The 27989-nt window shown below is 39.8% G+C and overlaps 1 protein-coding gene across 1 annotated transcript; it reads left to right on the top strand.

Annotated features, from left to right (window-relative positions):
• PAK6 (p21 (RAC1) activated kinase 6) lies at positions 1 to 27981 on the top strand (the record flags this gene model as incomplete). Its single annotated transcript, XM_081313723.1, has 8 exons — positions 1 to 204; positions 9198 to 9830; positions 16626 to 17114; positions 19375 to 19508; positions 20240 to 20366; positions 21285 to 21410; positions 21924 to 22058; positions 26399 to 27981. 8 exons carry the CDS (start codon positions 1 to 3, stop codon positions 26564 to 26566), a joined length of 2016 nt encoding a protein of 671 aa, XP_081169849.1. The 3' UTR covers positions 26567 to 27981.
• Between the last annotated feature and the right edge of the window lie 8 nt (positions 27982 to 27989).

Genomic DNA, 27989 nt, shown 5'->3' on the forward strand with positions numbered 1-27989 from the left:
ATGTTTCGCAAGAAGAAAAAGAAGCGACCTGAGATCTCTGCTCCTCAGAATTTTGAACATCGTGTACACACATCCTTTGATCCAAAGGAAGGGAAGTTTATTGGCTTGCCACCTCAATGGCAAAATATTTTGGACACTCTGAAACGCCCCAAACCTGTTGTAGACCCTTCAAGGATTACCCGGGTGCAGCTTCAGCCTATGAAGGTAAGAAGAAAATATTAGCACACTCCAGAACACTTTCTAATCATCTAGTTCACATATGTATGTATGAATCTTCCCTTGCCCCCATCAAGGTATTCCATGCAGCTTAATACATTAGTTGAGGGTGAAGGTTCATTCTCTGAGCTTGTGGGTTGGTTTCTGAACGTTTTGTTACCAGGCTAGGTAACATCTGCAGCGGAGTTTAGGGGATGTCAGTGTCTGTGTTCTTCTGTTTATAAGGATCTCAGGAGTGGGCCTGTTGAGTGAGGGTCTTGTGATGGGTCAGGTGTGAGTCATCAGTGAGTTTTGTGATAGGGAGATTATATCAGGTCAGGGTCATTCGGTAGTAAACTGCTGGTGGGGGGGCGCTTACGTGGGTTGGTTGAGGTTTGGTGCTGTCTCTGGTTGGCTGTGCGGTTGATTTGGATTCTGAGGGGATCCTTGGCTGGTTGTAGGTCAGTGTGTCTGTTGATAGAATTGCTTGTGGAGTGCCAGCCTTCGATGAACTCACAAGCGTGGTGGGTAGTAGTGTGGTCGATGATTTTTGTGTGCTCCAAACGAACTGGTGCTGTTTGGTATCGGTGTGTGTAGAGATTAAGGATTTGGAATCATGATATTTGAGTGCCAACCGGTGTTCGTGGAGCCTGGTTTTTAATTGACATGAAGTTTGTCCCATATAGAATTGGTTGCAATGGTTGCAGTCGATTTTGTAGATGGCATTGTTTCTTTCATCCTTCTGTATCTTGTCTTTGGTTCTGGATAATTCCTGGCAGAGTGTGGCTGTGGGTTTGTGAGCTATTGCTATTCCTAGGGGTTGGAGAATTCTGACTGTCATTTCTGACACCCCTTTTGTGTATGGTAGGGTTAGTTTTTACGTGGTAGTTGGCTGGGTGGTGTGCTGTGGTTTGGGTGCTGTGTTTCGGAATACAAAGTTTTTTGGATAGCTGTGTTGGAGAAAGACATCAAGCAGCCATTTCTCTTCTGCTTTTCTTATTGTTGTGGTGCTGTAGTGTGTCCTTGCCCTTCTGAACAGGGTCTGGACACACCTTTTTTGTGTGGTGGGGTGATTGCTGGTGAAGTTGAGGATCTGATCCTTGTGTGTGGGTTTGTGGTAGATGCAGGTTTCCAGTTTTCTATTGTCTCCTTATGTCAATGTCAAGGAATGGGAGTGTGTTGTCTGTTTTCTCTTTGCGTGTGAATTTGATCCCAGGTAATATGTTATTGAATAGGTGGTGTGTTTCTTCAGTTTGAGAGCGCTTGATGATAATGAAGTGTCATCGACGTAGCATGTCCAGAATTTTGGTTGGATAGTGGGTAAAGCTATGGATTTGAGTTTTTGCATGACTGCTTCTGCTATTAGGCCTGATATGGGTGATGCCATTGGGGTACCTTGTACTTGCTTGTTGATTTTCCCATTCAACCTGAAGTATGTGTTGAGGCATAGATCCAGAAGTCTCATGATGGTTTCTGTGGACATGGAATGTTCTGTAATGGCATCATCCTTGTGGATATGGTGTTTAGTGAGTAGGTGGTGTATGCTTTGTTTAGCCAAGTCGATGTCAATCAAGGTGAAGAGAGCAGTGATGATGAAGGAGACCATAATTTCTTCCTTGTTGATCTTGGTTTTTTTTGATGCATTGGAGAAATTGTTCTGGGGAATTTATTGAGTGGGTTGAGTCATTGACCAGGCATCTGAGTTTCCAGTGCAGGGTTTGTTAGTATATTAGTATACTAATATGTTAGTATTCATAGTAAAAAAGTGCAGACATGAATAAGAGTTGAAGAGTTGGGGGAAAAATTGCTGGAGAGGCAGATCAGAACTTCATCAAACTTCAATATTATTCATTAAGTATATTGTTTGGGAAGGTTTCTGGCAAATATTTTCCAGTGGTAGATCTCTGCATTAGTATTTTACAGTAAATCTGGAAAGAGCTGTGTATTGCCTGAAAGCTAATACATTGATTATATTCAGTGCTTTTTTTGTAAAAGAAAAAGGTGCCGGAACTCACACATGTCATACAACCTGCCTTGCCTACCCTACAAGGTTCCATCCAAAAAAGGTGCCGGAACTCCGTTCTGAGCGTTCTATGAGAAAAAAAGCCCTGATTATATTAGTTTTTCCCATGTGACGTCTTTTGGGTATGTTGGGGCTACAGCTCCTCAGAATTGGTACTCTTGGCTAAATAGTGGGAATCTTGAGAACTCTAGTTTCAGTACATCAGGAGGCTGAATTATGGCATTGACTAGAATTCACTTCATCTCATGTCAAAGGAGCAGTTTACTTTTAGTGTGCATTTATCTATCTTATGCTTTTACTGGACATATTTAAAAAGACTCAACTCATTTTCTTTGCTGTGTAGAAAGAACAGTAAAATCTACCCATTCTGTGCATTCAGTCTGGGTGGATATGCTTCTTCTAATTTTCTCCTCTTGGGATATTGGGAAAGGGGTGTATACCATAGGCCACCCAACCAGGCAGAGGAAAAAGATAAACATTTTGGTATTCAGTAAAATACAGGAATGCAGGAAACACACCACTGTAACTACTCTGACATAAACTGGGAGACAAACTCTGAAGCAATTGGGAGATCAAACAGGTTGCTGGCATGCCTACCTGACAACTTTGTTACCCAAAGGATAGAGAAAGGAGCCAGAGACTCAGCTGCACTAGACTTAATCCTTACTAACGGGGATGAAATGATAGAAGGGATGGAAGTTGTAGGAACTTTCAGGGAGAGTGAACATATCATACTAGATTTGATCATAACAAAGATACAGATAACTGAACAAAGTCGGACTAGTGCTTTAGATTTTAAGAGAGCTGATTCCAACAAATTAAGAAAGGAAAGATTCCATGGACAGAAATCCTAAAAGGAAAAATAACCCAAGATATTTTGGAAACTGAAAAATAAGATTATTAAAGCCCAATCAAACACAATACCAAAGAGAAAGGGAAAAAAGAGGTCCCAGATGAAACCAGCATTGTTGCATAAAGAGATCTCTGACAAACTGAAGGACAAAAAGTATAAATGTAAAAAATGGAAAGAGGGGTTCATAACTAGAGCATAGTATCAGAAAATAGCCCTAATCTGCAAGGATTTAAGGAAATCTAAGGATCAGAATGAAATAAGACTTGTAACAAATGCAAAAATAACAAAAAAGGTTTCTTTTGATATGTAAGGAACAAGAAGAAAGTCAAGGAAATGATAGGTCCTGTGATAGGAGAAGATGGCAAGATTGTGACAGGCAGCAGGGAAAAGGCAGAACTGCCTAATTTCTTCTTTGTGTCTGCATAAAAAGGAAAAAAATAATCCATCCTATCAAAAACACCACTGTGGGAGTCAGATCAGGAAAACAGGTCACAATAAGCAAAAAATTAGTAAGAAAACACCTTTTTCACTTGATGAGTTCAAATTGCCATGACCAGATGATTTACATCCCAGGATTCTGAAGGAGCTGGCAGATGTGATCTTGGAACCACTGAAAAAAAGTCTTTCAGAACTCCTGGAGGATGGGGGAAGTGCCAGCGGAATGCAAAAGAGCTGATATGATTCCAAATTTTCAAAAAAAGAAATAAAGTGGAACCAGGAAACTACAGAACAATCAGATTGACACCAATACCTGCGAAAATCCTAGAAAAGATAAGCAAGCAGCAGATTTGTAAGCACCTAGAAACAAACAGGGACGTGGTGGCTCAGTGGGTTAGGACGCTGAGCTTGTCGATCAGAAGGTCGGCAGTTTGGCGGGTCGAATCCCGAGTGCTGCGTAACAGAGTGAGCGCCTGTTACTCGTCCCAGCTTCTGCCAACCTAGCAGTTCGAAAGCACGTAAAAATGCAAGTAGAAAAATAGGGACCACTACGGTGGGAAGGTAACAGCGTTCCGTGCGCCTTTGGCATCTAGTCATGCCGGCCACATGACCACGGAGACGTCCTCGGACAAGCGCTGGCTCTTCGGCTTTGAAACAGAGATGAGCACTGGCCCCTAGAGTCGGAAACGACTAGCACGCATGTGCGGGGGAACCTTTACCTTTTTACCTTAGAAACAAACAAGGCAATTAATAGAAGCCAGTACAGGTTTGTTAGAAACAGATTGTGCTAAATAAACCTTATTGTCTTTTTTTTGATAAAATGACTAAATTAGTAGTTCAAGAATATGATAAATCAAGCATCCAATGCTGTGGATATAGTGTACGTGGACTTCAGTAAGGCATTTGTCACAGTAGACCATAGCCTACTTCTTGGTAGAATAGAACAATGTGGTATAGACGGTAAAACCACCAGATGAATTTACAATTGACTGACAAACCGCACTCCGCATGTAGCCCTCAACAAAGCTACATCTACATTGAGAGAAACATGCTGTGTGGTTCCTCAAGATTCTGTCTCAGTGTTCTTGAACATCTTCATAAATGATCTACATGAGGGGATAGAAGGAGAGCTTATCAAATTGGCAGACACCAAGCTGGGAGAATTGCTAATATTTTAGACTCAAGATTCAGAAGAATCTTGACAGACTAGAGAAATAGACCTATCCAATAAAATGCAGTTCCGTGCTGCAAAACCTAAGGTCCTGCACTTAGGCAGGAAAAATCAAATGTACAGATATAGAACAGGCAGTACCTGGCTCAACAATAGTCAATGTGAGAGGGATCTAGGTATCCTAGTCGACCATTGCTTAAGTATGAGAGAGCAATGTACTGCAGCTGCCAAAAAAGCCAGCGCAGTCCTAGGTTGCATCAATAGAGGAATAGCATCAAGATCAAGAAAAGTGGTAGTATTACTCTATACTGCATTAATGAAGCCATACTTGGAATACAACATCCAGGTTTGGTCTCCATGATACAAAAAACATGCTTTAGACCCTAGAAAGAGTGCAGAGAAGAGCAAGAATGATGATAAGAGGTCTGCATACTTAATCATACAATGAACAATTAAGGGAACTAGGTTCGTCTAGTCCAGGGGTAGGCAACCTCGGCTCTTTTATGACTCGTGGACTTCGACTCCCAGAATTCCTCAGCCAGCCAAGCTGGCTCAGGGATTCTGGGAGTTGAAGTCTACGAGTCATAAAAGAGCCGAGGTTGCCTACCCCTGGTCTAGTCTAAAGAAGAGAAGAATTAGGAGTGACATGAGCCATTGTGGCGCAGTGGTTAGAATGCAGTACTGCAGGCTACTTCTGCTGACTGCTGGCTGCTGGCTTCCTGCAGTTCAGCAGTTCAATTCTCACCTGCTCAAGGTTGACTCAGCCTTCCATCCTTCCGAGGTCGGTAAAATGAGGACCCAAATTGTTGGGGGCAATATGCTGACTCTGTAAACTGCTTAGAGAGAGCTGTAAAGCACAGTGAAGCGGTATATAAGTTTAAGTGCTAATTGCTATAAATGTCTTCCAGTACTTGAGGGCAATCACAGAGATGAGGGGGTTGACTTATTGTCCAAAAGTGGAAGCTTGTTAAAGAGCAATCCCACCTGGAACTAAAGAGAAACTAAGTGAGAATGATTAATCGAAACAGCCTGCCTCCATCATTGGAGGTTTTCAAGAAAAGATTGGACATTCATTTGTCTGGGATGGTATAAGGATTCCTGTCTTGGTCAGAAATTTGGACTAGAAAACCTCCAATGTCCTTTCCAGCCCTATGATTCTATGTGTGTGAGAGAGAGAAATATTGATGGCGTCACTCTATTTTTTTGCTGAAATACTTGAGATTATTCTTTTCCATTGTATCTTGCCATGGTTGCTATCTTTTATCCAGCTTGTGTAATTTTGAATTATGTTGTAGACCAATTTTATAAATTTATAAATTTCTATGATTTTATGGTGTTTTTCCTTGATTGTAAACCATTTAGAGTTTATGATTAGGACAGCAAGACATATTTGAGAAGGAAAGTAAACAGGCAGGCAGGATTTATATAAGACGATTGTATAGGGCAGCTCTTTCCTTCTTTTGAAGGGAATTTCATGACCAGGATATTGACATTGGAAAGTCCCTGCCATCTTAAGCTTAAGCCATCTAAAAATGCCCTTTAGTTGCATTCCCAAAAGTTTTGGAGAACTTTATTTTCTCAGTTTGTAAGTTTTTTTCAGAATGGTTTCCATTCTAATGCAGTCTATTACATCTTGACTATTTAGGTATTGATCTGGTTTATACATTGCTTTTAATCATACTTCATTGACTAAGTCACAGTTGATCAGGTTTGAAGATTGTTTAATGACAGTTCTTTCTTTCTTGCATTTCAGGAAAGGACTGTAATAAGCTAATCTGTCTGTGGGAGTAAATCTCTTCCATTATGGATTTTAATAACCACAGATTTCCAGAGATCCCGTTCTATGGAGAATACATGAATCACTTTTTATATATACAAAAGTGAATTTGACAGTGGTTAGGTTTTCATTTTCTACATATATTGAGCACGGAGAGCTGATAATTCCCCATGAAAGCACCTAATTGAAAGATTTTTTAGGTTGAATTTAGACCATTTCTATCATTCTTGAAAATTGGGTGGTTGTTTTTGTTTGCTTTTGTTTTTAACCCAGGCAAACAATATAGATCAGGTTTTGCTAGGATGCCATAGTTTACTGGTAATATAGATCAGGGTATTCTGGAGGTTTTGCTGGTGAATTGTAAAAATGTAGATGAGTTATACATGACACAGTTCTGATATTGGGTGAGTTAACTAGCTTTAAGAAAATGTGTGAATGTGCTATCACATATCAGACATCGTGTTAAGATGCTTTCAATCATCAGGCCATCTTTCTAAGCTGTGTTAAGTCATAAGGTGGTTTGTTTTGTTTGCTTTAGTATAATATGTGACTTCAGCTATTTTGAGTTGGATTAATTTTACTCTGAACAAATTGTGTGTTCAAATTGGTGTGATATGTAAACCCAGCCATTGAGAGCTTTGTTGAAAGACCTTATTTATTTATTAATTTGATTTATACCCCATTTTTACCTATGATTATAAATAATAGTATACATATTTTTTGGATAACTCCAGGTGGTATATATAATGCTCACATCTCCTGTTTTCCCCACAATTACTGTGAGGTCGGTTGGGCTGAGAAAGAATGATTGGTCCAGAGTCACCCAGCCAGGTTTCATTCCACGGAAATACTAGAGCCCATGTCTCTATATTTCTTGTGAGAGAATAAACTGGAAGACATTCTTAAGTAACTAGTGAAGTCTAGTGTAGACAGAAAAAATACTGAACTATATAATTAACCACTAAAAAGCAAGCAACACATAGATGAGACAGATCTGAATAAACAAAGGTCTATCTAGTCACCTTCAAGGTTCTAATTCAAAGTTATTTTGATTTTTGGGAAATAAATTACCAAAACCATTTTAAAAATTAAACAAAAATTATCCCTTACAGCTAGTCCTCATTTAGCAATTTTATAATTTAGCAATTAGCAATTTAGCAATTTTTTTATAATTATGACCATGATGAAAAGTAACTTTACACCAATCCTCACATTTTCGACTTTCACAGTTCTGTAAAGCAAAGGAAAGCTGCAGTAAGATTATAAGCATAGTCACAGTTTTATTTAGTGACTGCTTTGCTTAATGATTGAGTTGCTGGTTCCAATTGTCGCTAAATGACTATTTGCATTTCTAATTATCTGTGTATGGATACAGTTCCTAAATGAATCCAGCACCTAAAATACAACCTATCCATAAATTCAATAATGCATGGTAAGTGTTCTGGAGATGAAAATGAGGACGGAACACTTGTTAGAAAATGCAAGTATTTGCTCTATTTAAGCTATGTCAAATACTGTCTTCTAAAATGGACCGTGCTTTTTAGACTCCTTGCAAAGGTTGGTGGATCACCCTATCACAAGATTCTACTGTATATGGCTAATAGTGTACAATAAAAGCATACAGATAGTCCTCGCTTAACAAGCAGTCACTTACCACCATTCAAAGTTACAACAGCCTTGGAGAAGTTATTTTATGGCCTGTAAAGCACTTCTAGCTCTTGTGAAATGTGCTGCACCCCAACCCCCACTCCCACCCCGACATATGACTGCATTTCAGGCACTTGGTAACTAGCTTGCATTTACAACTGTTGCAGCATCTCACAATCACTTGTCCGCAGTTTGTAACATTTTTGCTGTTTTGAAATGATGTAGTGGTTGGCATTGTTATATTGAATCTCCTTTTGGAGAAATAAATAATATTAATAGCTTCTTAAGCTTCTGATTTCCTATGTAAATCAGTTGGCTGAGTTGTAAGACAGGTAATGTAGAGGTAGGTGTCTGGGCAGGAAAACACAGCTATTGTGTTGCAAGTCAATATCTTTGCATAGTTGAAATTATTTGGCTTATAACTAATTTCCTGTGAAAAGGAATTCCTTTTATTTTTATTTATTATTGAATGTGCATATCTCGTCTTTGTGTTTATTCACACCAATAAATCTGATGGATTATGATGTTAGAATTTGAGATATCATTATAACAGATGTAAAAAAAAGAACATTTACTTGCATTTCACCTTTCAACATATTATCCAGTAAAGCAGCAGCAGGCAGTAAAAATAGATTGTGTATCAAAGATAATTGGTTCATAGTGTGCATGTTTGCTTTGACAACTTGTAAGCTACATGTTTTTTTCTTTTTCTTTTGCATGTGTTTGTGTGAACTGGACCTTAGTAATTGCTTCAAACTAGGAATTAAAAACAGTGGTAGGCAACACAAATCAATGTATTGTAGATCTGCTCTCTTTTGAAGTTTAGCCTCACTTTTGGATAGCCTCTGTAACACCTGATTTGTTAGTAGCACCAAACACTTTTTTAGTTGTTGAGCACTATGCGGTAAATAAAAATGTGGTTTTCTCCCTGGATCTATATTTTCAGAGTGAACTAGGAATAGTTCACTAATTACATACAGTCTGTAGAAATATGTGTAAATTTGTCCCAGATTTAGATATCCCCTTTCTTAATGAATGAGCAGATGACATTGACTTTCCTCAATTAATCAATTAATTAATTGTTTTGTGGTAGACGGTTGTGCGAGCCAGCACATTTGAAGTGGAAGGATATATCTCTGGAATACTCAATGACATCCAGAAGCTCTCCCTCATCAGTTCTAACACCCTGAGGGGTAAGAGCCCTACTAGCAGGAGAAGAGCCCAGTCGCTAGGACTTCTAGGAGAAGATGAACCAACTGACATATACCTACACTGCGCTGAACCAGACTGGGCGGACAAATATGGAAACTACCTCAACTGCAACGGTGGAAGTAAATCGTCTAGAAGGCAGACCTTATGGCCTGATTACAAGCCCATGTTGGACGGGCAGGCTCATTCCAACAGCCTAGTCATGAAAGCTCAGTCTCTTGACCCTTCAGAGTTCCAAGGGGCAAATAGCCACTTTGCCCCACTCTCATCAGGTTTTCAGCACCAGCAATACGTCCCTGTTCCTGAAGTAAGCAGAGAAGATGCTGTAGCAAGAAGAAACTCCGAAGAGAGCTACGCTCATCAGCCCTGCCATGGGAGCCAAGCTAATTTGAGGCCACCTGGAGAAGGTAGTCCTGGCTCTAAATCAAGGGAAAACAGTTTGAAGCGGAGGCTGTTGCGAACTGTGTTCCCGTCATCCAACCCTTCAAATAAGATTGGAAACAACCCACAGATAAAGGTACGTGTGCTTGGTTCCCTAGAAGGTATTATATTAGTACCTTTCTAGCCTGAGAGCTTCCAAGTTCCAGTTCTCAAAGCAAATATCGCTCTGAGAATCTTCTTACAACTCCTCTTCTTACAACTTGCAAATCATTTCAGGAGGTTATATTTATATCGTGAAGATAGCCTTAAACATATGTTGATGTTAAAGTTTCAACACATATTATCACATGCACAGTATATGTATATGCATGTCTTTCACTTACCAACTATCCATTTCTGTCTGTCAATGTCATTGTTTATTTGAACATACATTTCTTACCTTTATATAAGAATTACATAAAACATAAGCTAAATGGAAAAAACATTGCTCTAGAAAGTTGGGGAGAGGCGTTAGCTGGGGCAGAGAAATGATCAGAAAGAAATTAAAAATAATGCAATTTCCACACCAGCCATTTTATTCCTTCATGCAAACTCATAGCCCTCTGAAAATGATTCTGGCTGGAAAAATATAAATTACTGTGGGTTTTGCACCTATACTGTTTCTTGGATTTTTTTTTCATTGCTTCCAACTTCTCTGCTATGCATTTTTATTATTACCAAATTGCTTTCAAAAGAATTAAGTTCTCTAGTAATAATTTTGTTTCTTGTCTTGATTAAAACAGCTTAAGACCATTTGTTTTACAAAATATTTCAATAACTACTTTTATTGACATTATTGATTCCAGAATAATTTTGCTTATTCGTGAGGTGGCAATTTAGTAACTATATTGATTGCAAAATTATAGTGTCCAGGGCCAAACTATCCAATCTGTTGAGTTGTGCATTTAGTGTGTCTGATCTGTTTTGAAGCAGAAATAACCAACAATGGAAGCGTGTTGAGACTAGTACTACAGAGCAAAAAGGGAAAGATTAAGTCTTTTTACCAGTGCTAAGTTCCAAATGAAAATGTGGTCTGGCATTACTATTTGCATCATGAGGAAACTCCCTTTGGTGCTCGTCAGACTTGAATGATTTCTTTTGCCTTGAAAGTGGCACATTTTCAGAAAATAGCGCTGAATCTGGCAGGACCAGGTCTACTATTTGGCAGATAGAAAATTTTGGATGTCATTCAAGGTTAGCAATTGTTAAATGTTTTAACTTCTAGCTACACTTTTTTTTCTGTCAGACATGGAGAAGGAGAAATGCTTGCACAATTTTTTTTCCTCTCCGATATACCAGAATAAGAGAGGTAGCAAAATAACATACTGCACCCAAACTGAGAAAATGGAATAATAAATGCCCTACAGAGCTAGATTTAATAATGTTAAAAGGATTGAGTTAGTTTGATATTAACAATTTATTTTATTTTTAGTTTGTACAAATGTTGCTCGTTTATTCATTGTTCTATATATATTTTTTCCTGATTTTATTACCACTGTTATATTTTTGGTTGTGTCTTTTCATATCCTCGGTTGTTATATTTACCAATCATATATACATATACACATACACACATACACATATACACATATACAAAGACCTTTCTTCAGCTTCTAGGTTCTCTATGAAGCCCAGAAATAATTGAGCCTTGCTGCTTCTACTGCAATCTATAAGCTCTGTCCCTACTCTTAAGTCCCTATTACCTGAGGTGCTGTGTTAAGTGGAACACATAGAGTAAGGTTGTGAAATCAGGGTGAGTTCCATAGAGCTGCATACAGTGGCAAGCAAGTAGCTGGCATAACTCTCATAAGAACATGCCACTCAAATGCTTTTCTCTGAGGAGCCCTATACAGATACAAAGTTGTGTGGAGCTCTCTGTATGTGAGTGCTCTAGATAACATTTGCTCCTATTTAGCATGGATGTGTACAAAAGGAAAGTCTGTATTTACAGACTTGTATACATGTAGGCTTTCTCTGAGTAGATATCCTAAATGTTGACTGTACATTATGTGCATGAATTGGAGTTGAGCTTTCTGTAATGCATGAGTCTCATATAGAGAGTATTACAGCAGTTGAGTCTTGGAGCAACCGGTGTATTTGTGTAGAAAGTTTGAAGAAAAAGGCATGTCTACGTATTGAGCACCTCCCCCTCCCATAGGTAGTACTGGGTTCAGGAATTCTCCAAATGTTGTATCTGATTCTTCATGGCACAGGTAGTTCTTGAGTTACAATCATAATGGAGCCTGTCTCTCACAGCCATAACTCGTGATGGCTGTAAAATGGGTCAGTCACACGAGCAACCCAATTTTACAATCTTTTTTGTGGTGGTCATTAAATAAATCACCATGGGCATTAAGTGAATCTGCAGAAGTTAAGCAAACCAATTTCCATAAAACTGTCATAAAATGCAGCTATGTGAACACAGGACACTGCAAATGGCTGTAAAGGCAGACCAGTTGCCAAGCGGTCAAAGTGCAGGGGGATCCAACCATGGGAACTTCAGATCTGAGTCATAGGTGCCATAGATTTACCCAGGTAAATCTGTCAGAACTTCAAATAGTCACTAAGCAACTGGTTGTAAGTCAAGGATTACCTGTAATGCAATTGTATCTCAAAGAAGTTGTCTGTTCCAGTTTAACATAGCCACTATATTCTTTGAATCAAATGAAGGTTTTGTCTATAGTGGCATTTGGCGATGATAAAAGCCTTCTCAAATAAGTACTGAGCATGGAATAATGTTTCAGAATCAAATGAAAATGTAAACAGCATTATGGTCTGAAAACCTTGCTAAACTGGATGGAGTATTGGACTAGAACAGAAAGATGTGAAGTCAACTTACCGTCCTGCCACGAAGCCTAGCCATTCTTTTTCAGCCCAAGCTGATGTTTAAGAGTAACAGCAAAAATAAATAAACAAGATAATCTCTGTCTGTACTGTCCTAGTCTCTTTTAAGTAGTGGTAGGATATAAATATGTTTATATGATTCCAAAATTTCTAACGTTTTTCAATTTCAACCAGCCTTCTTACACTTCCGTATCCATTTGGATATGTTCTGGATTTTGCTTTTCAAAAAATGATTATTGCAGTGAGGATCTCAGAATTTTTTTGGAAGAGATCATAAAGCTGTTCTCTAGTGTCAGTTAGTAGCTGCTAATGACTAACCTAATTTGGCTTGGACCAACTACAAGAAGGAAACTGAAGAGAATATGTACAGAGAGGCCTGCTGACTCAGAACATATTCATAAATAAAAGAATGATGGTAGGAGAGCCCAGTAACAGCAAAATTATAGAACTGTGAGCAAGGGAGGCCACAGATCACCCACTGAACCTCAAACGCCTACCAGTGTGTGTGTGTGTGTGTTTTTAATCTGGTCTCTGCTGACAGTTCATTTTGCATCTGTCATTTTGGTAGAGTCATCTTTCATTTGTAAGCTAGATCTATTTTCCCATGATTTCGTATCATTGCAATCTCGTGTTGTACTATAAAGACATTTGAGATGAAATGGTAGCATAGCCAATAATTTTGATGGTAGCAGTGGAGACTGTCTGGATGTAGTCTTGGGAAGGGGATAATAGTTTAGATTAAATGATTAGAAATAAATGGAAATATGGGCATGTTTCTGGTGCTAATTTTTTTTTTAAAAAAATTGGCACATAATGCGCTGAATTTATAATGTAAATTAGTTATAAAAGGGACCCCAAGCTTAACTACCTGTGGAACCTTTTCGGGTGCCCTAGAATACATAAAACAAAGCTGGTGATTTGAACGCTCCTTGCTATCAGGGACATGTCTCAGCTGGACGGAAAAGATATTGTAGACAGAAATGAGCGAAGTACATTTCATCAGGCAAGTAGTGGTAATTGTGCATGCTGACAGTTCTCTCTCTCTGCACTCACTCAAAATGTACAATAATTGCAATATATACTTTCATTTACCAGTATGTATACCCACAGGAGTCAAAACAAAAAAATGCATATGCAAGATAATTAACTATATTTGCTTGCAGCGTAAATATTACTAGTCCAAAATAAGGATAATCTCTTCTATCACCCTATATACTTGCTTAAATACATATAATTGTTTTTCACCTCATTAATACAGAATTGTATTAATGGCCTGGCCTCCTTTAATCCAGCATCTACTGGTTCCATCATTGATAACCTAAGATGAATTATTGTCAGTAGTAGATGGCTATGCCATAGGTAAGGCTAAATATTCCCGAAAAATTAGTATTGTATTATGATAAGAACTTTTAACTTAGCCTGGAGAAATCATAAAACATTAAGATTGATAATAATCTTATTAGACAAAACCAGGAAATCAACTCAACAGGGAAGCTAAAACTGCTTTTCCGGATGCTGGCTATAATATCAAATTCTTGCAAGTCTGATTATGCTGTACCTTCTTCACCTTCTCATAGTTCAGTGAATTAGAGAGGCATCTATCTGAACTGTTTCCAAATGTCATTTTCTTCTGGATTTTTTTTTAAAAAATGTGTCAGCTGCTTTGCCTAGGTAACAGTTCTTGCCTATTTTCTTCAAAGTTGTCTTCTATACCAGGGGTAGGCAACCTCAGCTCTTTTATGAGTCATCTGCTGACTCAGGAATTCTGGGAGTTGAAGTCCATGAGTCCTAAAAGAGCCGAGGTTGCCTACCCTTGTTCTATACTCTTCTACTTTACTTCTTGAAGATCATTTAGTCCATTTCTCTGACAATATAAGAATCCACTACTATAGCAGCTGAATCCTTTCTCCACTCAGCATAGCCATTAAATTAATAGGGTGATCTTCAACTAGATCTTCAAATACCTTGTTTATTAAACCTGACTTATTGTAATGATAAAATCAAGTAATTCCCACTTATTGCATTCCCACTTATTCTTTGAGGAATAAAACTAGATAGGGATTTGCATAGTAATTTAGCAATGATTACCAGTGGCTAATGATAAATCTCAATAAATAAATCTCCAAGGATTAGCTTTCAGTCACTCACACCTAAGTTACTTCAAAGTGCTTTACATCTGGCTGTCCTTGAAGAGTATTGGGAAGCTGCAGTTAGTTCAAAATGCAGTGGTAGGCCCATGTAAGACATTGACATTGGCTCCCAATAGGTTTCTGAGTGCAATTTAAGATGGTAATGGTCAGCTATAAAGCTCTATATAGGATAGGGCCAAGTTCTTTTCAGGACCACTAATTCCCAATTATGTATTTGCTCATCCCATAAGATTTGTTGGGGTCCGAGTCCTTCTTTGAAACAGCGCCAAGTGGGACCCAGGAAATATGTCTACTATGTCATGGCACCTACCCTACGGAAGAGATCTTCCCTGAGATTTGAGCAGCCCCAACTCTCCTAACCTTCCAGAGAGTCCTGAACAGCTGCCTTTATCCTCAAGGGTTAGGACAGGTTGTTAGCTAAGTCTGACATGTACGGTTCAGTTCAGTATTGTTTTAGTGGGGGTTGGCTTTGCTCTGATATTATTTTATTACTTTTTGATTCAGAGAGGTAATTGTACTGGTAGTCCTTGATTTACAACCTTTCATTTAGTGACCATTACAACAGCACTGAAAAAAGTGACTTATAACCATTTTTCACACTTACGACTATTGCAGCATCCCCGTGGTCACGTGTTCAAAATTTGGGAGCTTGGCAACTTCCACTGTCCCGGGGTCATGTGATCACCATTTGTAACCTTCCCAGCAAAGTCAGGGGGGAAAGCCAGATTCACTGAATGGCCACATGATTCTGGTCACAGCTGCAGTGATTTGCTTAACAACTGTTGCAAAAGCGGTTGTAAAATGAGGCATAATTTAAGAAATGGGTTGCTTAGCAATAGACATGCTGGGCTCAATTGTGGTGATAAGTCAAGGACTATCTGTATACATTCTGTAAAAATAAATGGAACCAAAATATCTATATTCTATTTTACAGAGTTGGAGAACAGCAGGGAATAAAGGCACAGGGAAAGAAAGTCCCTTCAGCAGTAATAGTATGGAATATATGTAGTAGCTGAATAATTGGGTGTTCAGAATAGAATCTTCTGGAACTATTGGTCTTGTATTAAGGGTGTACTAACAAGAAAAAAAGTTGCTTATACAGGCAACATATTTTTTAGAGAATGTACAATAGTGTAAACTTTTTCCTCTACTGAACTTCCAGTACCACTAAATCAGTTAGGAGGGGGATTGTGATGCCACACAAGATGCTTAAGTCTTTAAAACTCAGCTAAAGATAATAAGTGCTTTGCTTGTTGACTGCATGTGATAGGTTCTTTAACTCACTTTATATGTCTTTAAAAATAATGAGAATTTTGTTTCTCATCCCTGCTCTATCCATAAATGTGAAATTTCACAAGGTGATGATTGTACAATCATACATATGCATACATACTTAAGCCAAGAAAACTGAGGTGGCATATGAGGGTGTTCCTCAAATAGAAGAATAGGAGGAGCTCAAGAAACTCTCTACTATTTGAAAGTGCAGGACAGGGAATATAGGTAAATTCTTGTTGAATGTTAGAAGAAATTTCCTAACAGAAATAGTTGTTGAAGAATGGAATCAGTTACTCTGAGAGATTGTGACTTCCCTCTGTTTTCAAGTGAAGACTAGACAATTATGTATCAAGCATGCTTTAATTTGGACTTAGATATTGAAGTGCTCATTACAATGTGTGTGTGTTTGTATCAGGTAATTTTTTCCCAAGATGGCATCCTCTGCAATCTATAGGTATGCTATTTCAAAATACAAAGAATACTTTAATCTCCATTCAAAACAATTGTTTCAATAACTCCACGTATGTAGATTGCACCAGCAATGTATTGATTCAAATATATTTAATGTCTTTATCTGAATTGACAGTTCTGCTAACGATACATTTTCTTCTATTCTTTACAAGCCAAACCCCTTCTTCAGGGCACCCCAGCACTGGAGTTCACCGCACAGTCCTGCAGCCAAATCCCAGTCTCTTCCCTCTGACCAGCCTGTGCCTGATTATGCTAGGATTTCAGAAGCTGGTGGTACCCCTCACAAGTCCCCAACAATTGAACATAGAATTGGCTTGCCTCAAGGTAGGCCATCGCCAGCAGGGTCCCCACGGAACAGACACACCCAAACCAGCTCCAGCAACCTTCACCTTCCCCTGGATGCTAAAGCACAGCCAACCAGCGAGGATCCAGCGGTGGTAACTCATGAGCAGTTCAAAGCTGCATTGAGGATGGTGGTGGACCAAGGAGATCCTAGGACAATGCTAGAAAGCTACGTCAAGATCGGCGAAGGATCTACGGGTATTGTCTGTATTGCTCGTGAGAAGCATTCTGGAAGGCAGGTAGCAGTGAAGATGATGGATTTACGAAAGCAGCAACGGCGAGAACTCCTTTTTAATGAGGTGACTAAATTAATAGATATTAAATGTAACCTTTTTTTGCACAAGATGGATAGTGAGTAATGTCAGTGAGATGTAGTTGTACTGCATCTAAAAAGACGCAGAAGGAAAATTATTCATTTGGCTTTTAGAGATTGCTTTTGGTGCCATATATTCATACCATTTAATAACTCTCCCATGCACTTTCATCAAGGATTCTGTGCCAATTTAAAAGCAGTTTTGAACTTCTGCTTCCCCCTCCTATTAGAGCTGTTGGAGCACCAAGCTGATTTATTTCCAGGTCAACTGTGATGTAGCTGAAATTGTTGGAAAGCTGGAGGGAAGTGTTTTACTTTTTAAAAATGATGTAATTCTAGTTTGTTATTTGAAGGACCTCTTTCTCCCCTCTTTCTCCAAATTCCTGAGCTTCAGGAAAATGCTGGCAATCTGGCCTCCAGAACCTAGTGAGTAAAAACAAGTGCGAAATTGACAGTTTTCCTCTAAAAGGATTGTGGATTTTGTTTTCTGGTTTTATTTTAAAAGGGGTTAGTAAGTCTTGGAGGATCCTGGCCAGAACAGTGAATTTCATTTTCATTCCCTGTTCTCAGCATTTTGAACTGGCTGAAGCACAAATTAAAAAAATCTACTGAGAGTTTCAGGAATGAAAATAGTGCTACTGTAGTGTGGGAGGTGCCTGAAAATCATTATGATTTAGTCACGGATATAATAGTCTATTCCACAGGTCGGCAACCTGCGGCTCCGGAGCCGCATGCGGCTCTTTGAGCCGTCTCTTGCGGCTCCCAGCCGCCCGGTGCGCGCGCACCTCTTCCAACGGGCAGTGGTGCGCGCGCACCTCTCCAAATGGAGAGTGGCACCGCCCGTTTGGAGAGGTGCACGCGCACCTCCCCGAATGGGCGGAGGTGCGCGCGCACCTCCCCAAACCTTTGGGGAGGTGCGCGCGTACCTCCGTGCGAACGGGCAGCGGTGCCGCTCTTTCAGGAAGCCCGCCGCGGCCTGTCTGTGAAGCTGCCGAAAGCGGCAGCTTAGCAGACGGGCCGCGGCAGCTTCCGCAAAGAGCGGTGCCCCTGCCCATTCCGAGAGGTGCGCGCGCACCTCTCCGAACGACCGGAGGTGCGCGCGCACCTCCCCAAACCTTTGGGGAGGTGCGCGCGTACCTCCGTGCGAACGGGCAGCGGTGCCGCTCTTTCAGGAAGCCCGCCGCGGCCCGTCTGTGAAGCTGCCGAAAGCGGCAGCTTAGCAGACGGGCCGCGGCAGCTTCCGCAAAGAGCGGCGCCCCTGCCCATTCCAAGAGGTGCGCGCGCACCTCTCCGAACGACCGGAGGTGCGCGCGTACCTCCGCGCGAACGGGCAGCGGTGCCGCTCTTTCAGGAAGCTGCCGCTTTCGGCAGCTTCCTGAAAGAGCGGCGCCGCTGCCCCTTCGCACGGAGGTACGCGCGCACCTCCCCAAAGGTTTGGGGAGGTGCGCGCGCACCTCCGGTCGTTCGGAGAGGTGCGCGCGCACCTCTCGGAATGGGCAGGGGCGCCGATCTTTGCGGAAGCTGCCGCGGCCCGTCTGCTAAGCTGCCGCTTTCGGCAGCTTCACAGACGGGCCGCGGCGGGCTTCCTGAAAGAGCGGCACCGCTGCCCATTCGCGCGGAGGTACGCGCGCACCTCCGGTCGTTCGGAGAGGTGCGCGCGCACCTCTCGGAATGGGCAGGGGCGCCGCTCTTTCAGGAAGCTGCCACGGCCCGTCTGCAAAGCTGCCGAAAGCGGCAGCTTTGCAGACGGGCCGTCGCCATCGGGCAACCGGGAACCGGTTCCATCTCATTTTTTAAAAAATGGCAGCCGCGTGCGTCCGCGCATGCGCAAAAAACCTTTTTGCGCATGCGCGTGCATGGACACACGCACGCGGCTCCCTCTTTTTTTAATTTGTGATGGAACCGGTTCCCAGTGGCTCTTTTTCTTTTTTAGGTTGCCGACCCCTGGTCTATTCCAACCTTGAGTGTTTTTTTTAGGTCCAAACTGTTCAGAATTTCCAGGAAAAGAAAAAGATTGCAACGTGGAATAACTTTGTTCCAGTAGTATGTCTTGTCAGTGCTTGAATTATATAGAAGGATACTGACGTGAAGAAATGCATGTTGAAATTATGGGATGTGACCCTTAGCCCTAGAATGAAAGTCACCAATCTGGGAAGGCTAAAAGAAAAGCCTCTAATTGGAGATATACCACATCAGCAAGAAGCATAGTGTGAATTATGTCATTTGTCTTTTGTCATTTTTCTCAGGTCGTGATAATGAGGGACTATCAGCACGACAACGTTGTGGAGATGTATAAAAGCTATCTTGTAGGTGATGAGCTTTGGGTGCTGATGGAATTTCTCCAAGGAGGAGCTCTTACAGACATTCTCTCTCAAATCAGGTAGGAAAAAACCAGGAATATATCAATCCCTCTCTTCTGATTCAAAGCCCCCTATCTTAGGGTGGGTTATTTAGAAAATTATTTCTGTCACTGAAATTCTGCGTAGAGAACCTGTGGCTTATAAATTGCAGATAACTCCAGGCTTTGTTTTGCACAATTTGCTGCACCATATTATACAACAGCCAAAGAATGTAATTTCAGCCGGCTCTTAAATATCACGAGGGATACCCAGGGAAACTCTGTGATAGGAGATGCAGAGTAGACAAAAGGAAGGGAGCACTTTTCCAAATAGCACATTTGTTGGAATACTGATGATTCCTATCAATTTGAATGGCTTTAATTCTTGGAGTATAAGAATATCAATAATGCCTAGTCATGAGAAAGAATTAACTCCTGGGGGGGGGGGTGTCCTGAGAACTATTTTCACAGATTCAAATTTGATAATGAAATTAATTTAGTAATTTTCCACTAGAGCAGGGAAAGAGGATGATAAATTTTGTTTTGTCACCAGAATATTATCTAGTATGTGTGTAAAACTTGATTTTGGAATTCCAAATCACTTATTCTGAATTTTTTTACTTTCTCTACTTTTTAAGAATGGCTGTTCATAATTCTTACTCTTAATGAAGCAGGAAGTGTCATAAATATCATGCGTGCTATAAGTGAACATTTAATTAATTGTTGCTGTATGAAATTAAGTTACATATACAATTTTGGCTGCTGTATTTCAGACTGAATGAAGAGCAAATTGCTACAGTATGTGAGTCAGTCTTGCAGGCACTCGCCTACCTGCATTCCCAAGGTGTGATTCATAGAGACATTAAGAGTGACTCCATTCTCTTGACTCTTGATGGAAGGGTAATTCTTAATTTGCTTCTTTCATCTCTTTTATTTCCTGCGTTTTTACCTTGGCTTCTCTTTGCCATAACTCAGGAGCAAAGTGTGCTTTTGTATGTAGAAAATTCAAGGTTCAGTCCCTGACATCTACACTTTAAAATAAGCAAATTAGACAAGGGGCCATATACACAGTTAGCAATTGTGTGAATTGCTTTTAAAAGGTAAATAAGCTGCCAGCTCCAGCCAATTCAGAGAATTCAGTTAGAATCCTCAGGCAGGGCCTTTAGACCATTGCCTACTTCTACATTTTTTTCTTCCAGCTGGGCCTGCTCACTTGTCAGGGATACATTTTACCCTATAACTAGATGGGATTTGCAGCCATACCTTGCTAGGCTCCTTTGAGAACCTATGTGGGCATGGAGGCAATGGTTGGTTGGGTCTAGGAGGTGATCAGTGCCCTTTGAGGAGATGGGGGATAGAAACCATCTTAAAATTCACCTATACTACACCACTATTACCCTGTCTTCAGTTTTCCATTTTGGAGAACATTTTTGAGATGGTGGTGGGGCTTCAGTTACAGAGACCCCCTAGAAGAAACTGATTTTCTGGGCCCCGTCAATCACATATTCTTTTGTGAGGAGCTGAGGACACTATTCAACAGTAATTCCATTCCTTCCAAAGCAAATGGTTCCAATATGTTGCAGGGGAAGCAGACATCAGTTTGACAAGTGTCCCTTTGTGGAGTACCAGAGGGCTTCTCTGTGATATTTCTTTAATACTTGCATCAAACTGTTGGGAGAAGATTCATTTTGTAGTTCTGACTTTAATCTGTAAACCCTGCAGGACTTGTCTTCTCCTACAGTCTCTTTACGTGCCCATTTCCTCCCCCTACTTTTTCAGTGTAGGATATCTAAGGTTACCTTGCTTTCTTTTGTGTAGGTGAAACTCTCTGATTTTGGCTTTTGTGCACAAATCAGCAAGGATGTGCCAAAACGGAAATCCTTAGTAGGAACACCATATTGGATGGCTCCAGAAGTTATTTCGAGGTCTCCATACACCACTGAGGTAATTACAGCTCCAGAACCTGAAAGGGGTGGCAGTTTGAAATATTTTACCAACTCTCTTTTAGCACCTACCCTTTAAGATTATGACAAAGTATGACTCGATGTCTCCTCTTGCCCTCTGTATTATTATTTCTGATGCGTATAATTCAGTATGCTGGAAACCATGTTCAGACAGAGTGCAAGAAGTTGGTTGATGTGGCTTTCTCATCTAATTCAGCAGCTTACAGCTGTACATCAGTGCAGAGCTGGCATCACTGTAAGACTGTTATGATAAAAATGTTACGTTTATTAATTTTTGCAGAATTTGTTACTGTGAATGTAAAAATAAATAACAGAAGCAATGGCACAACACTGAAAGGAAGATAAACATGCCCTCTTGATGTAATGCTAGAAAAAAAGGTTAATTTATAATCTTTCAGGTTCTTTGGTATCTCAGCTGGGAAATTCTCTTTATCTCTGAAGAAAATACAGTATCTTTTTGCACATCACCTCCTGCAATCTTTTGTTTTGGCAGGTAGACATCTGGTCTTTGGGAATCATGGTAATTGAAATGATTGATGGAGAACCTCCCTATTTCAGTGATTCTCCGGTCCAAGCAATGAAGCGGCTCCGTGACAGCCCTCCTCCCAAATTGAAAAACTCTCATAAGGTGAATATATTTGTAAAAATTTCCAACTCTGTATGTTGTAGCAGCTGAATACACTTCTAAATATTATATACAAAAATATTTAGAAATAGCCTGAACAATGTTTGCAAGGGATTCCTCTTGCTGTTCTTACCTATGGCTGTTGTGCGAATGGGCATTATTGGGGAAACTGAACTTGACCATAAATCTACACTCTTTAAATTGTATGCACTCGTAATGAAGCAAATATTCATGTAGTTAACACATAAGCTAGCATATAATACAGCCTTCCTATTTCTGTGCTTAGGGAGGCTTTCTAAGTGATAAGTACCATATTTGAAGTAATTCTGGTGATCATAGAATCATAGGACTGAAAGGGACCTTGGAGTCTTTTAGAACAACGCTCTACCTATGCCAGGAATCCTTACACCATTCTGGACAAATAGTTGTCCAGTCTTTTCTTAAAAACTTCCATCAGTGGAGTACCCACAATTGTTCTGTACCAGCCTGCTACCGGCCCTGCAGAAAAGGCAGGGACAACCCCTTTAGAAACGGCAAGAGGCTGGAATACACCTGCCAAATTTATTCACATAAAACAGAGTAAGACAAGACACCAACCATAAAACACGAGCTAAGAAGCAGGAACAATCCAAGCGGTTGCCTTCAGCAAACCAGCCCTCCCACACATTCCCCTTAAATACAGTTCAGGGCGTGGCCTCTCTGTGCCTCCTTCCGAGGTGCCCCATTGCCTTCCTCTGTTTACTCCTGACTGACTGCCTCCTGCGTCGGGCGTCCTTGAACAGGGCCAGCTGTGGGTCATCTTCATCCACGCTGTCAGGCTCACACAGCTGGGTCTGCATCGTGACCAGATGAGAGGGGCCTTGCTGGGGGGTCTCATCAAGCTGTCCAATCCCCTCAGCAAGCTCTTCAACACCCCCCTCCTCCTCCTCTGAGTCGTCCAACCCAACTGCCGAACCCACAGGCTGACCCTGAATCACAACAACAATTCCATAAGGCAAGCTATTCCACTGATTAGTCATTCTCACTGTCAGGAAATTCTTCCTTATTTTCTGGTTGGATCTCCCTCTGACAAGCTTCTACTGAATTGCTTCTTCTTCTGCCCTCAGGTGCTATGGAGAATTAAGTCCCCTCTCCCTTCACGTATTGGAAGACTGCTATCAGTCTCTTCTAAGCCTTCTCTTTGTTGGGTAAACATACATCCCTTAGCCATTCATCATACGATTTAATTTCCAGACCCCTTTGTTGTTCTTCTCTGCACTTTTTCTAAGGCCTTAGCATCTTTTTTGTGTCATGGTGACCAGAACTAGACACCGTATTCCGACTGTGGCCTCACTAGAGTGGTTTAGGGCAGTACTATCATCTCCTGTGATTTTGTTATTAACCCTCTGTTGATGCAGTTTATGATTGCATTGGCATTTTTTGGAAGCTGCAAGGACATTGCTGACTCATACTTAAGCAGTGGTCTACCTAGACACCTAGATCTCTCTCATAGGCCTACTGTTGAGCCAGGTACTTCCTATCCTGTACCTGGGCATCTGGTTTTTCCTACCTAAGTACAGGATCTTACTTTTCTCACCATTAAAACGGCATCTTGTTGATAGGGACCAATGCCAAGATCCTGAATCTTGAGTCTGTCTTCCAAAGTGTTAGCAATTCTCCCTAGCTTTGTGTCATCTGCAAGTTCCTCTGAGCTAAAATATAGTTGCACATCAGATACAATGTGATGGTACCATATGGTAACACTCTTCTGCCTATGAGAACAACCACATAGATCTAAGGTCTGTTCAGAAGCTGGAGAGGGCAGAATTTAGCTTAACTGTGACTTCTGCAGACTGTTGCTGGCATCTAGTGGTGAGTGCAAGATATATTTTTTTCTAACAGAGAAGCCTGTAAAAAATAATTTTTAAATGAAATCCTGGATTTTACAGCTCTAGTGGTGCAGGATGTGCTTGAGTATGAGAATAGATGGCTATTCAGCTTTTGTCTAAAGACCTCAAGTTATAGGGTAAATGCAATATCATGACTTTCATCGAAGTCATTAATAAAAATCTAGGGCAGTACAAAATCCAAGCAATTACTTGTGGTATTCCAATTGAGAATATTCTTAAAGCTGGTGTGGGGACATGCATAAATATTCTGTCATTCAACCTACTATGAATCCTTCAGGCAACTGTATCATCTAGCCTTCATTTTGCCATTTTATTAATGAAGATCTTCTGAGAACCATAGTTGAATGTTTTGCTGGTTTACTTTATCTATCCCCCTGATAATTAAGTTAGTAAGTCTGTCAAATACGAGATAAGACTTAACTGGTATGATTTGTTTGTGAAAAATGCTGGCTCTCACTACATTCCTATCCAAGTGCTCATAAATACGTTATTTAAAAATCATTTTACAACACTATTCAGTAGAGGCACCAAATTGACAAGTTTAAATTCTTGGATCCTCTTCTTTCTTTTTTTGAAGATAAGAACAGTATTTGCCCTCCTCCAATCTTTTCGGACTTTTACATTTCTCCAGGATTTTCAAAGATTATAGTTAGCAGTTCTGTCATCAACTTTGCTTGTCTACTTGTCTTTCCATCAGTGGCAAATGATGGCCAGCAAGAGGTTTCTCTTTCTTCATAGGGAAGACAGATGTAAAATATAAGTTTTAATGTTCTGAAATATTCCTACCACCTCTTTTGTTATTTTAAGCATTTCCCACAAGCCTCAGCTGATTCTCTTCTTTAGCTCTCCTGGCGCAATTCCTTCAGTTCATTCTTGTATTCTTTTTGGTTGGTTATATGCATTTCCTATGCATGACTCTTTCTACATGAGCTTTCTAAAATGCTGTAAAGAAAGAGACAGGCACAGGAAATGGAAGGAGAAGCATATAACCAAAGAAGAATACAAGAACTTCTTATATTCTCCAGAGATCTCTAACCTTTTATTCTTTGCCAAATATTCTTCATAGAATTTCTGTATTTTAGAATTGCAACCATGTAACTATCACAGCTATAATTCTGAGAGGATATGTCACAATTTTAAAGGCAGTCCACATAATAGTGTAATCTATCCATATTTTATCTGCAACTTTTTCTATTTTCCCTACTCTTTGTATAAAGTTCTGTTAAAAAGAGGAAAATTGAAGAGCTACAAAATTCTTCTAGTGGAAGAAGAAGGATTTTTCCTTTAGAAAGCAACCGTTATAGATGGGCCTCAAAAAAAAGTATGGAAATATTCTTTCTATCTAATTTATTGCAAAAAGTGCCTTTGGCACTTTAAAAGCTCCTTCAGAATAATAACTATATATTCATATTGTATTTTACTCTCAAATGATAGTTTTATGTCACCTTAAAGATTAACACATGTACCGTGGCATGAGTTTGAGTTAATTTGGAAATATGAAATAAAATTTAGATGACATTTATCAGATTTGGTGCCATTTCTGCTTTTCTAAAAGGGTTTAAAATGGGATTGAAAAAATAAAAATAAATATCATCATATAAATAAATTCCTCCAGTAGTATATAGGACACAGTTTTTGAAAAGCTCCAACATTCTGTCTTTTATCCTTTCCTATTTATTGTCTTTAGTAACATCAGACACAAATCCTTTCAGACATTACTGGAATCTGTTTTATTGTATGTAATGTCTAATATTATTTCCAGTGAAAATTCCAGGTTTCTTGAGGCCTGCCATAAAACATTTCCACAATGTATTTTAAAATGACTGGTGGGGTTTAATGGATTAATCTTACTATTTAATAGTTGGGTGTGTTTGTCAATGTTTGCCAAAGATTGAGAGGAAAAACATGTATATTTATCTAATTTGTATATCATAATACTTCTATAGCACTTTTTATTTATATAAAGTCAGCTTGGAAAAAGCGCCATACTAAGCCTTTCATGAAGCCTTGTGACCAGCCAGGATTTGTATTTGGGAAAATATTTAGATGACAGTATTATGTAATCAGATTCTCTCACGTCCCTAGGCCTCACTGCAAAGTATAAGATTTGAAAGCAATACCCATGTGTGTATGATGGCAGGCTAGTCAAAGTAAGACATCAGCCTGGGTTTCCTCAGTTCCAAGTACAACATTTTGTAATTTGGAGCATATAGATTGCAAGTACAATAGCCGGTGTTCATAAGTTTGAATTCAGGGGGGGGGAAAAGCAAAATAAACTATAATTACAGTTTTATTGTTGCTGTTCAATGCTTGGTTGTTTGTTCTGATGTTGGAAGTTTACGAAAAAGAACTTTGGATTACCTCTGGGAGCAATGGCGACTTTAATTTAAAATTTTAGAAGAACTTTTTGTGTTGTTGAAACTGGCTTAAAACTATCAAATTTTGTTTCAACAGACCTCTCCAGTTTTAAGGGATTTCCTGGAACGAATGTTAACACGAGATCCTTTAGAGCGAGCAACAGCACAAGAACTCCTGGATCACCCTTTTTTGCTTCAGACTGGACTTCCAGAATGCCTCGTGCCCCTTATTCAGCGATACAGGAAACGCACCTCTACCTGCTGATTCTGAACCTGAATCTAGCATTGAAGTGCAACCTTTTCCTTAGAAATTCTTACTTGATTAGGATAGGATGAAGGGCAGTGTTGCCCTGTGCACACTGCTTCAAATTGGACAGGGTTCTTTCCCAAGATGTGAATGTGAGAGGAAATTTTCACCATCTTTTAGCTGCTTTTTAATGTTTACCTTTCATTTTGTGGCTGAAGACAATCAAAATCTGGATTCCTACAAATTCTTACTACCGGTATATTATGAATATTGTAAAATGTCTGGATTCTTATTTCTAGAAACATAAGTAAGATGGTTCTGTCAGCTTGGGTCATATGTATCTGCAACCTCCAGAGGCATTAGATAGTGACTGAACTAGAACTTTCTGAAAGAACGAAGTCTGATCTTTGTCCTTTCGTAGTAACTAAAGGATAGGCATTCTCATTCACTTAACTCTAAATGGCATCATGTCTGTCTTAAACTTGCTATAAAATGACCTTGTCCCTTATTTATTTTTAAATCGTTCCTCCAGCACTTTTCTTTCCTTTTCCAAGAATGAATAATATTGAGCCTACAGCTTTACAAATGTTTAGAATGGTCTGTCATTTCACCACCTTAACACAATATCTTTGGGGAGCAGGGCTGTAAGGCAGACACTTCCCCTGGAAACTTATTCTTGAAATTCTGAAGCATATAAACATAGTGCCTTCTCTAGCAGTGTCTGAAACAGAAGGCAGCACAGGGGTTATCTAAATAAGGAAGCATGTTTGCTCTAAGTACACTGGACTCATCCTGGACCCCTCTAAATACACTGGACTCCTCAGTGAGGCAACTAATAGGTTGTATTTTATACCAGTTTTGAATTCTGTAGCAAGGTGAATAAAGTTTTGGAAGCAATCCTGTTAATTCCCCTGAAAATGTCTGTTTTGCAGGTGAAAATGTTTACCCTCTACCTCCCATGTTTTTTAAGCAGGGGAAAGCATGGAACAGATTTTTAAATGTATGCTCATCCTGGATGTGGACTGATCATTTTTAGTATTTTTTTCTAATGTCAATGCAGCAATTTTGTATGGGGAATTTGACCAGTGTAAGAACAAGGTCATTTTGACACTTAAGTGGTATTATGTGCATTACTGTATGGAGTGTTAATTACAATATATTGCAGTTCAGTCTTGTGAAACAGATGTTTTGTAATTTGTGGACTGTGAGGATCGTTTCAAAAAATTAGGTGGGAATTTGAAGGGGGTTAAATTTTATTTCTACTGCCTCAGAGTTTGCCCTCACATGATAGATTACCCATCTGACTCAAGTGTAGATTTGTGTAAAAATATAAACTTGAAATACTAGAGACATTTTTGCTGTAAAATATTTCTGTATGTTTCAGGATCTGTGCAAAGCAAGTTCCTTTTTTAAAAAAATACCTAATTATCCTAAAAAAAAT

The sequence above is a fragment of the Vipera berus genome, assembly GCF_964194415.1.
Source record: "Vipera berus genome assembly, chromosome: 1".
Classification (NCBI taxonomy): domain Eukaryota; kingdom Metazoa; phylum Chordata; class Lepidosauria; order Squamata; family Viperidae; genus Vipera; species Vipera berus.